This window comes from Oncorhynchus gorbuscha, linkage group LG11 (assembly GCF_021184085.1).
Source record: "Oncorhynchus gorbuscha isolate QuinsamMale2020 ecotype Even-year linkage group LG11, OgorEven_v1.0, whole genome shotgun sequence".
Taxonomy (NCBI): Eukaryota; Metazoa; Chordata; class Actinopteri; order Salmoniformes; family Salmonidae; genus Oncorhynchus; species Oncorhynchus gorbuscha.
In genome coordinates this window covers 8,199,509-8,211,450 of record NC_060183.1, presented here as the reverse complement: position 1 = coordinate 8,211,450, position 11,942 = coordinate 8,199,509, and the positions used below count along the sequence as shown (strand labels likewise).

General features: G+C 49.4%; 1 protein-coding gene across 1 annotated transcript in view; it reads left to right on the top strand.

The window, feature by feature from the left end:
- LOC124048069 (cAMP and cAMP-inhibited cGMP 3',5'-cyclic phosphodiesterase 10A-like) overlaps positions 1-11,942 on the top strand; it is a 160,522-nt gene that overhangs the window by 91,864 nt on the left and 56,716 nt on the right. Inside the window, exons 4-6 of the mRNA XM_046368474.1 lie at positions 3,132-3,252; positions 8,704-8,753; positions 10,694-10,834. Of these exons, the coding sequence (XP_046224430.1) occupies positions 3,132-3,252; positions 8,704-8,753; positions 10,694-10,834 (312 nt within the window). The remainder of the gene's footprint in view (positions 1-3,131; positions 3,253-8,703; positions 8,754-10,693; positions 10,835-11,942) is intronic.

Genomic DNA, 11,942 nt, shown 5'->3' with positions numbered 1-11,942 from the left:
CCTGTTCTGACCTCTCTCTCTCTCTCCATCATCCTGTTCTGACTCTCTCTCTCTCTCTCTCTCTCTCTCCATCATCCTGTTCTGACTCTCTCTCTCTGTCTCTCTCCATCATCCTGTTCTGACCTCTCTCTCTGTCTCTCTCTCTCTCCATCATCCTGTTCTGACCTCTCTCTCTCTCGCTCCTTCTCCATCATCCTGTTCTAACCTCTCTCCATCATCCTGTTCTGTCCTCTCTCCCTCTCTGTCTGTTCTGACCTCTCTGTCTCTCTCTCTCTCCATCATCCTGTTCTGAGAGATCCTGTTCTGACCTCTCTTCTAATCAGGTCTGTGAGGACTACTGATGCCCTTCCTGACCTCCACCCCTCTGAAGATTTCACAAGCTGCAGGATACTGTGGGGGGATGGTTGAATGGATTAATTATTTAATGAAGCAATGAATAAATTAATTCATTTGATTCTACAAAAGTGCTATCTAGAACCTAAAAGTGTTCTTCTGCTGTCCCCATAGGAGAACCCTTTGAAGAACCCTTTTTCGTTCAGGTAGAACACCTTTTGGGTTCCATGTAGGACCCTTTCCACAGAGGATTCTACATGGAACCCGAAAGAGTTCTACGTGGAACCAAAAAAGGATTCTCCTAGGAACCAAAATGGGTTGTCCTATCGAGACGGCTGAACAATCATTTTGGAACCCCTTTTTTCTAAGTGTATGGAACCCAGGAATCCCTGGAAAACAACGGCAGGTGTTACTGATGGGATTTTCCTGGCTAAATTCATGAATGGAGTCTGTCGTTGTGAATAACAGGAGAAAATCTTAATTCATTGCATTGAATATTATATTGAATAAGGAGAAAACACCGATTCATTATATTGAATTATACTGAATAAGGAGAAAAGCCCAATTATTTATATTGAATAAGTTCAGACCTCTGTCTCTGTCTCCATCATCCTGTTCTGACCTCTGTCTCTCTCTCCATCATCCTGTTCTGACCTCTCTCTCTCTGTCTCTCTCTCTCCAAGCCCGATTCATTATATTGAATCTGTAAAGCTCGATTCATTATATTGAATTCTGACCTCTCTCTCTCCCGATTCATTATATTGAATGAGAGAAAAGCCCGATTCATTATATTGAATGAGGAGAATCATCCAATTCATTATATTGAATAATGAGAAAAGCCTGATTCATTATATTGAATGAGGAGTCTCTCTCTCTCTCCATTATCCCTGATTCATTATATTGAATAACGAGAAAAGCCCGATTCATTATATTGAATGAGGAGAAAGCTCTCGATTCATTATATTGAATCTTGACCTCTCTCCCGATTCATTATATTGAATGACCTCTCTCTCTCTCTCCCGATTCATTATATTGAATGAGGACCTCTCTCTCCAATTCATTATATTGAATGAGGATCATCCTGTTCTGACCTCTCTCTCTCTCTCGATTCATTATATTGAATCTCGAGAAAAGCCCAATTCATTATATTGAATGAGGAGAAAAGCCCGATTCATTATATTGAATGAGGAGAAAAGCCAGATTCATTATATTGAATGAGGAGAAAAGCCCGATTCATTATATTGAATCGTCCTGTTCTGACCTCTCTCCATCATCCTGTTCTGACCTCTCTCTCTCTCTGAAAAATCATCCCGATTCATTATATTGAATCTCAAAAGCCCGATTCATTATATTGAATAACTGAGAAAAGCCCGATTCATTATATTGAATGAGGAGAAAATCCTGTTCGATTCATTATATTGAATAACTCTGATCCTGTTCTGACCTCTCTCTCTGTCTCCGATTCATTATATTGAATGAGTCTCTCTCTCTCCAAAATCCCTGATTCATTATATTGAATGAGGAGTCTCTCTCTCTCCATCATCTGTCTCTCCCAATTCCATTATATTGAATGAGGACCTCTCTCTCTGTCTCGATTCATTATATTGAATATCCTGTTCTGAAAGCCCAATTCATTATATTGAATGAGGAGAAAAGCCCGATTCATTATATTGAATGTCTGTCTCTCTCTCCATCATCCTGTTCTGAAGCCCGATTCATTATATTGAATGAGGAGAAAAGCCCGATTCATTATATTGAATGAGTCTCTCTCTCCATCATCCCTGATTTATTATATTGAATGAGGAGAAAAGCCCGATTCATTATATTGAATCCTGTTCTGACCTCTCTCTCTGTCTCTCTCTCTCTCCAAATCCTGTTCAATTCATTATATTGAATGAGGAGAAAAGCCCGATTCATTATATTGAATAACCTCTCCTCTGTCTCTGTCTCCAAAATCCTGATTCATTATATTGAATGAGGAGTCTCTCTCCATCTCCTGTTCTGATTCCATATTGAATGAGGAGAAAAGCCCGATTCATTATATTGAATGAGGAGAAAAGCCCGATTCATTATATTGAATAACGAGAAAAGCCCGATTCATTATATTGAATGAGGAGTAAAGCCCGATTCATTATATTGAATGAGGAGAAAAGCCCGATTCATTATATTGAATGAGGAGAAAAGCCCGATTCATTATATTGAATGAGGAGAAAAGCCCGATTCATTATATTGAATGAGGAGAAAAGCCCGATTCATTATATTGAATGAGGAGAAAAGCCCGATTCATTATATTGAATAATCCGAGAAAAGCCCAATTCATTATATTGAATGAGGAGAAAAGCCTGATTCATTATATTGAATAACTGAGAAAAGCCCGATTCATTATATTGAATAACTGAGAAAAGCACAATTCATTATATTGAATGAGGAGAATTATCCCGATTCATTATATTGAATAACGAGAAAAGCCCGATTCATTATATTGAATAACGAGAAAAAGCACAATTCATTATATTGAATGAGGAGAAAAGCCCGATTCATTATATTGAATGAGGAGAAAAGCCCGATTCATTATATTTAATGAGGAGAAAAGCCCGATTCATTATATTGAATAACGAGAAAAGCCCAATTCATTATATTGAATGAGGAGAAAAGCACAATTCATGATATTTAATTTTTGGATGTGATGGTCACAGTTATATCACAGTCAACATGTGCAGTAGGCAGTTGCACGGTGTGTGTCCATAACGTGTGTAACGTGTGTAACGTGTGTAACGTGTGTCTCTGGTGTCCAGCAGTACCAGGACAGTAACATGCAGAACGTGGTACATGACCTCACCAGTTACCTGGAACAGCGGCTGGACCCCGGAGGAGACAACAAGCTTCTATTCTATGACTTGTGCACCATCATCAAAACAGGTGGGTCACACACACACACACACATAGCACACACACACACATAGCACACACACAGACATAGCACACACACACATAACACATAGCACACACACAACACACACACAGACAGACAGACAGACACACACACACATAGCACACACAGACAGACAGACATACACATAGCACACACAGACAGACAGACACACACATAGCACACACACACACATAGCACACGCACAGACATAGCACACACAGACAGACAGACATACACATAGCACACACACACACATAGCACACACAGACAGACAGACACACACACACATAACACATAGCACACACACACACATAGCACACACAGACAGACAGACACACACACACATAACACATAGTTCTGACACACACACACATAGCACACACACACACATAACACATAGCACACACACACACATAGCACACACACACAGACAGACACACACACACATAACACATAGCACACACACACACATAGCGCACACACACAGACACACACTCACATAGCACTGTTCTGACACATAGCACACACATCACAGACTGACACACACATAACATCATAGTTCTGACACACACACATCATAGCACACACACACAGACACACACACACATAACACATAGCACACACACACACAACAGATAGGTAGACCCCTCTTTGTAGCATTTGCCTGGTTAATCTGGCTTGGTAGATCTCTGCTTCACCATGTCTCACAGTTAGCTGGCAGTTTAACCTGGTCCCAGATCTGGGACCAGGCTATATGATAGAGACATTAAACAGATCTGGGACCAGGCTATATGATACAGATATTAAACAGGTCTGGGACCAGGCTATATGATACAGATATTAAACAGGTCTGGGACCAGGCTATATGATACAGATATTAAACAGGTCTGGGACCAGGCTATATGATACAGATCTGGGACCAGGCTATATGATACAGAACTGGGACCAGGCTATATGATACAGAACTGGGACCAGTGGTGTAACATGGTGCAGTATCTCTGTCTGTGGCAGAGCTCTGTGTGTGTGTATGTTGTGTGTGTGTGTGTGTGTGTGTGTGTGTGTGTGTGTGTGTGTGTGTGTGTGTGTGTGTGTGTGTGTGTGTGTGTGTGTGTGTGTGTGTGTGTGTGTGTGTGTGTGTGTGTGTGTGTGTGTGTGCGTGCGTGCGTGCGTGTGTGTGTTATAGAAGACATATCCCAAAGCTCTATATTGCCGCAGTGCCCTCTGTCTGTCTCTCTCTCCATGATCCTGTTCTGACCTCTCTCTCTGCAAGTTCTGGGGCATCGGATGTGACAGGCTGTTCACTGCTCTTCCCATCATCCTGTTCTGCTCCACTCTGCTCTCCCCATCCCTGTTCTGACTCCACTCTGTCTCCCCCTCCCTGCACTCCTCTCTCTCCCTCCATCCCTGTTCTGACTCCACTCTGCCCCTCTCTCCATCCCTGTTCTGCTCCTCTCTGCTCCCCTCCCTGCACTCCATCCTGTTCTGCTCCCTCCCCTCTCTCCACCCTGTTCTGACTCCATCATCCTCTGCCCCCTCCCTGCACTCCACTCTGTCTCCCCCTCCCTGTTCTGACCTCCACTCTGCCCCCTCCCTGTTCACTCCACTCTGCCCTCCTCCCATACGTTCTCCACCCTGCGCTCCACTCTGTCTCCCCCCTCCCTGCGCTCCACTCTGACCCCTCCTCTGCACTCCATCCTCTGCCCCCCTCCCTGCACTCCACTCTGTTCCCTCTCTCTCCTGCGCTCCACTCTGTTCCCCCTCCCTCGCTCCACCCTGCACTCCACTCTGCCCCCCTCCCTGTTCGCTCCACTCTGCTCTCCCCTCCCTGCACTCCACTCTGCCCCCTCCCTGCACTCCACTCTGTTCCCCTCTCCCTGTTCGCTCCACTCTGTCCCCCTCCCTGCACTCCCACTCTGCCCCCTCCCTGCACTCCACTCTGTCTCTCCCCCCTCCCTGCACTCTCACTCTGCCCCCTCCCTGCACTCCACTCTGCCCCCTCCCTGCGCTCCACTCTGCCCCCTCCCTGCACTCCATCCTGTTCTGACCCCCTCCCTGCACTCCATCATCTGTTCCCCCTCCCTGCACTCCACTCTGCCCCCTCCCTGTTCTGACTCCACTCTGCCCCTCTCCCTCACTCCACTCTGCCCCCTCCCTGCACTCCACTCTGACCCCTCCCTGCACTCCACTCTGCCCCCTCCCTGCACTCCATCCTGTTCTGCCCTCTCTCCCTGCACTCCTGTTCTGACCCCCTCCCTGCACTCCCACTCTGACCTCTCTCCCTCCCTGCGCTCCACTCTGCCCCCTCCCTGCGCTCCACTCTGCCCCCTCCCTGCACTCCACTCTGCCCCCCTCCCTGCACTCCACTCTGCCCCCTCCCCTGCACTCCACTCTCTCTGCCCCCTCCCTGCGCTCCACTGACCTCCCCCTCCCTGCACTCCACTCTGCCCCCTCCCTGCACTCCACTCTGACCTCTCTCTCTGTCCCCTCTCCTGCACTCCACTCTGCCCCCCTCCCTATCCTGTTCTGCTCCACCCTGCACTCCATCATCTGCCCCCTCCCTGCGCTCCATCCTCTGCCCCCCTCCCTCGCTCCCATCCTGTTCTGACCTCTCTGCCCCCTCCCTCCATCATCTCCACTCTGCCCCCCTCCCTCGCTCCACCCTGACGCTCCACTCTCTCTCTCCTCCATCCCTGACCTCTCTCTGTCTCTGTCTCTGTCTCCATCCCTGTTCGCTCCACCCTGTCTCTCTCTCCATCATCCTGTTCTGACCTCTCTCTCTGCCCCCCTCCCTGCACCTCTCTCCTGTCTCCACTCTGTTCCCTCCTCCCTCGCTCCATCATCCTGTTCTGCCCCCTCCCTACGCTTCACTCTGCCCCCTCCCTCCATCATCCTGTTCACCCCCCCCTCCCTACGCTCCACCCTGCCCCCTACCTGCGCTCCACCTGCTCCCCCTACCTGTTCTGCTCCACCCTGCCCCCCTCCCTGTGCTCCACCCTGACCCCTTCCTGTTCGCTCCACCCTGCCTCCCCACCCTGCACTCCTCCACTCTGTCCCCCCCTCCCTGTTCACTCCACTCTGCCCCCTCCCTGCACTCCACTCTGCCCCCCTCCCTGCACTCCACTCTCTCCCCCTCCCTACGCTCCACCCTGTTCACTCCACTCTGCCCCCCCTCCCTGCGCTCCACTCTGCCCCCTCCCTGCATCTCCACTCTGACCCCCCTCCCTGCACTCCCTCTGCCCCCTCCCTGCCTCACTCTCTCCATCCCCCTCCCTGCACTCTGACTCTCCACTCTGTCTCTCTCTCCCCCTCCCTGTTCTGCTCCACTCTGCCCCCTCCCTCGCTCCACCCTGCGCTCCCTCTGCCCCCCTCTCCTGCGCTCCCTCTGCCCCCTCCCTGCACTCCACTCTGCCCCCTCCCTGCACTCCCTCTGTTCCCCTCCCTGCTCTGTCTCTCCACTCTGCCCCCTCCCTGCACTCCACTCTGCCCCCTCCCTCGCTCCACCCTGCACTCCACTCTCCCCCTCCCTGCGCTCCTCTCTGTCTCCCCCTCCCTTCGCTCCACTCTGCCCCCCTCCCTGCGCTCCACTCTCTCTCCCCCTCCCTGACGCTCCATCCCTGCGCTCCACTCTGCCCCCCTCCCTGCGCTCCATCCCTGACCCCCTCCCTCGCTCCACCCTGTTCCCCCCTCCCTGCGCTCCACTCTCTCCCCCTCCCTATCCGCTCCACTCTGTCTCCCTCCCTCATCCGCTCCACTCTGCCCCTCCCTACGCTCCACTCTGACCTCCCCCCTCCCTACGCTCCACTCTGAACCCCCTCCCTACGCTCCACCCTGCCCCCTCCCTATCCGCTCCACCCTGCCCCCTCCCTGCGCTCCACCCTGCCCCCTCCCTGCCCCCTCCCTGCGCTCCACCCTGCCCCCCTCCCTGCTCTCCACCCTGACCAATCCCCCCCTCCCTGCGCTCCACCCTGCCCCCTCCCTGCGCTCCACCCTGCCCTCCTCCCTGCGCTCCACTCTGCCCCTCCCTGCTGCTCCACCCTGCCCCCTCCCTGCGCTCCACCCTGCCCCCTCCCTGCGCTCCACTCTGCTCCTCCCTGCGCTCCACCCTGCCCCCTCCCTGCGCTCCACCCTGCCCCCCCTCCCTGCGCTCCACTCTGCCCCCTCCCTCGCTCCACCCTGACCTACACATAGCACCCCCCTCCCTGCGCTCCACTCTGCCCCCCCTCCTGCGCCCACCCTGCCCCCTCCCTGCGCTCCACCCTGCCCCCTCCCTGCGCTCCACCCTGCCCCCTCCCTACGCTCCACCCTGCCCCCTCCCTACGCTCCACCCTGCCCCTCCCTACGCTCCACCCTGCCCCCTCCCTCACGCTCCACCCTGCCCCCTCCCTACGCTCCACTCTGCTCCCTCCCTACGCTCCACCCTGCCCCCCTCCCCACGCTCCACCCTGCCCCCTCCCTGCGCTCCCTCCTGCCCCCTCCCTGCGCTCCACCCTGTCTCTCTCCCCCTCCCTGTTCGCTCCACCCTGACCCCATCCTGTTCGCTCCACCTGCCCCCCTCCCTGCGCTCCACCCTGCCCCCCTCCCTGCGCTCCACCCTGACCCCCCTCCCTGCGCTCCACCCTGCCCCCTCCCTGCGCTCCACCCTGCCCTCCCTCCCTACTCTCCTCCTCCCTCCACCTCCCACTCTGCCCCCTCCCTACGCTCCACCCTGCCCCCCTCCCTACGCTCCACCCTGCCCCCTCCCTGCGCTCCACCCTGCACCCCCCTCCCTGCGCTCCACCCTGCCCCCTTCCTGCGCTCCACCCTGCCCCCTCCCTGCGCTCCACCCTGCCCCCTCCCTGCGCTCCACCCTGCCCCCTCCCTGCGCTCCACCCTGCCCCCTCCCTGCGCTCCACCCTGAACCCCCCTCCCTGCGCTCCACCCTGCCCCCTCCCTGCTCTCCACCCTGCCCCCTCCCTGCGCTCCACCCTGCCCCCCTCCCTGCGCTCCACCCTGCCCCCCCTCCCTGCGCTCCACCCTGCCCCCCTCCCTGCGCTCCACCCTGCCCCCCCTCCCTACGCTCCACCCTGCCCCCCCTCCCTACGCTCCACTCTGCTCCCTCCCTACGCTCCACCCTGCCCCCCTCCCTGCGCTCCACCCTGCCCCCCTCCCTGCGCTCCACCCTGCCCCCCTCCCTGCGCTCCACCCTGCCCCCTCCCTGCACACACACACACACATAGCGCTCCACCCTGCTCCCACCCCTGACACCCCTTCCTGCGCTCCACCCTGCCCCCTCCCTGCGCTCCACCCTGCCCCCTCCCTGCTCTCCACCCTGCCCCCTCCCTGCGCTCCACCCTGCCCCCTCCCTGCTCTCCACCACGTAACACACAGTACATACTGTACACCACACCATCTGTATAACTACAGATTGTAACTGTCTCACATTTCTTGTCTTCGAACAGCCACGAAAGCAGACGGATTTGCACTTTACCACTTGGGAGAATGCAACAATGTAAGTGAACCACATACTGTCTCGTCAGATCAACTACTCTGAGCTCCACTGATCTGGTCTAGTGAGTGATGAGTGTTAAAGCCACAATCCTTAGTTAATAATGAGGCATTAACAATGTATATCCTCAAGAATAAATCTTGGTAAATCATTAATTAAAATAACAGTAAATTCTACTGGGTCTCAGAGTGTAAATTAATCTGGTTTACTGAGTGATTAGTGTGTACTAATCTATAGTGATTAGTGTGTACAAATCTATAGTGATTAGTGATTAGTGTGTACTAATCTATAGTGATTAGTGATTAGTGTGTACTAATCTATAGTGATTAGTGTGTACTAATCTATAGTGATTAGTGATTAGTGTGTACTAATCTATAGTGATTAGTGTGTACTAATATATAGTGATTAGTGATTAGTGTGTACTAATATATAGTGATTAGTGTGTACTAATCTATAGTGATTAGTGATTAGTGTGTACTAATCTATAGTGATTAGTGATTAGTGTGTACTAATATATAGTGATTAGTGTGTACTAATCTATAGTGATTAGTGATTAGTGTGTACTAATCTATAGTGATTAGTGTGTACTAATATATAGTGATTAGTGTGTACTAATCTATAGTGATTAGTGATTAGTGTATACTAATCTATAGTGATTAGAGTGTACTAATCTATAGTGATTAGTGATTAGTGTGTACTAATCTATAGTGATTAGTGTGTACTAATCTATAGTGATTAGTGATTAGTGTGTACTAATCTATAGTGATTAGTGTGTACTAATCTATAGTGATTAGTGTGTACTAATCTATAGTGATTAGTGATTAGTGTGTACTAATCTATAGTGATTAGTGATTAGTGATTAGTGTGTACTAATCTATAGTGATTAGTGATTAGTGTGTACTAATCTATAGTGATTAGTGATTAGTGTGTACTAATCTATAGTGATTAGTGATTAGTGTGTACTAATCTTTAGTGATTAGTGTGTACTAATCTATAGTGATTAGTGTGTAGTAATCTATAGTGATTAGTGATTAGTGTGTACTAATCTTTAGTGATTAGTGTGTACTAATATATAGTGATTAGTGTGTAGTAATCTATAGTGATTAGTGATTAGTGTGTACTAATCTTTAGTGATTAGTGTGTACTAATCTATAGTGATTAGTGATTAGTGTGTACTAATATATAGTGATTAGTGATTAGTGTGTACTAATCTTTAGTGATTAGTGTGTACTAATCTATAGTGATTAGTGTGTACTAATCTATAGTGATTAGTGTGTACTAATCTATAGTGATTAGTGTGTACTAATCTATAGTGATTAGTGTGTACTGTACTAATCTTTAGTGATTAGTGTGTACTAATCTTTAGTGATTAGTGTGTACTAATATATAGTGATTAGTGTGTACTAATCTATAGTGATTAGTGATTAGTGTGTACTAATCTATAGTGATTAGTGTGTTCTAATATATAGTGATTAGTGTGTAGTAATCTATAGTGATTAGTGATTAGTGTGTACTAATCTTTAGTGATTAGTGTGTACTAATATATAGTGATTAGTGATTAGTGTGTACTAATCTATAGTGATTAGTGTGTACTAATCTATAGTGATTAGTGTGTACTAATTTATAGTGATTAGTGTGTACTAATCTTTAGTGATTAGTGTGTACTAATATATAGTGATTAGTGTGTACTAATCTATAGTGATTAGTGATTAGTGTATACTAATCTATAGTGATTAGTGTGTACTAATCTATAGTGATTAGTGATTAGTGTGTACTAATCTATAGTGATTGGTGTGTACTTACTATAATTGGGATAGGTGGTCGTCTCACCTAGCCATTTTAACATTAATGCACTACTGCACGTGGCCCTGAATAACAGCGTCTGCTACATGACTAACGTGATGTAGTGTATCCGTGTTCATTTCTCTCTGGTCCTTCCTCAGAGCTTGTGTTTGTTTAAACCGGCGGGGGCTAAGGACGGTCCCCCCACCTTCATCCCAGCTGGTCCCATCACGTTTGGGACCACCATCGCCGCTCATGTCGCCACAACACGCAAAATACTGCTAGTAGAGGACATCACAGGGGTGAGATTCAGCATACTATAAATACATCTAACCCTTACCCTAACCCAAAACACTAACCCTCACCCTAACCCAAAGCACTAACCCTTACCTGAACCAAAAACACTAAACCTTACCCTAACCCAAAACACTAACCCTCACCACCCTAACCCAAAACACTAACCCTTACCCTAACCCAAAACACTAGCCCTTACCCTAACCCAAAACACTATCCCTTACCCTAACCTAAAACACTAGCCCTTACCCTAACCCAATACACTATCCCTTACCCTAACCCAAAACACTTTCCCTTACCCTAACTCAAAACACTAGCCCTTACCCTAAACCCAAAACACTATCCCTTACCCTAACCCAAAACACTAACCTTTATCCTAACCCAAAACACTAACCTTTATCCTAACCCAAAACACTAAACCTCACCCTAACCCCTTACCCTAACCAAAAACACTAACCCTCACCCTAACCCCTTACCCTAACCCAAAACACTAACCTTTATCCTAACCCAAAACACTAACCCTCACCATAACCCCTTACACTAACCCAAAACACTAACCCTCACCCTAACCCCTTACCCTAACCCAAGACACTAACCCTCACCCTAACCCCTTACCCTAACCCAAAACACTAACCCTCACCCTAACCCCTTACCCTAACCCAAAACACTAACCCTTACCCTAACCCCTTACCCTAACCACTAACCCTTACCCTAACCCCTTACCCAAAACACTAACCCTAACCCAAAACACTAACCCTTACCCTAACCCCTTACCCTAACCCAAAACACTAAACCTTACCCTAACCCCTTACCCAAAACACTAACCCTAACCCAAAACACTAACCCTTACCCTAACCCCTTACCCTAACCCAAAACACTAAACCTTACCCTAACCCCTTACCCTAACCCAAAACACTAACCCTAACCCAAAACACTAACCCTTACCCTAACCCCTTACCCTAACCACTAACCCTTACCCTTACCCAAAACACTAACCCTAACCCAAAACACTAACCCTTACCCTAACCCCTTACCCTAACCCAAAACACTAAACCTTACCCTAACCCCTTACCCTAACCCAAAACACTAACCCTAACCCAAAACACTAACCCTTAC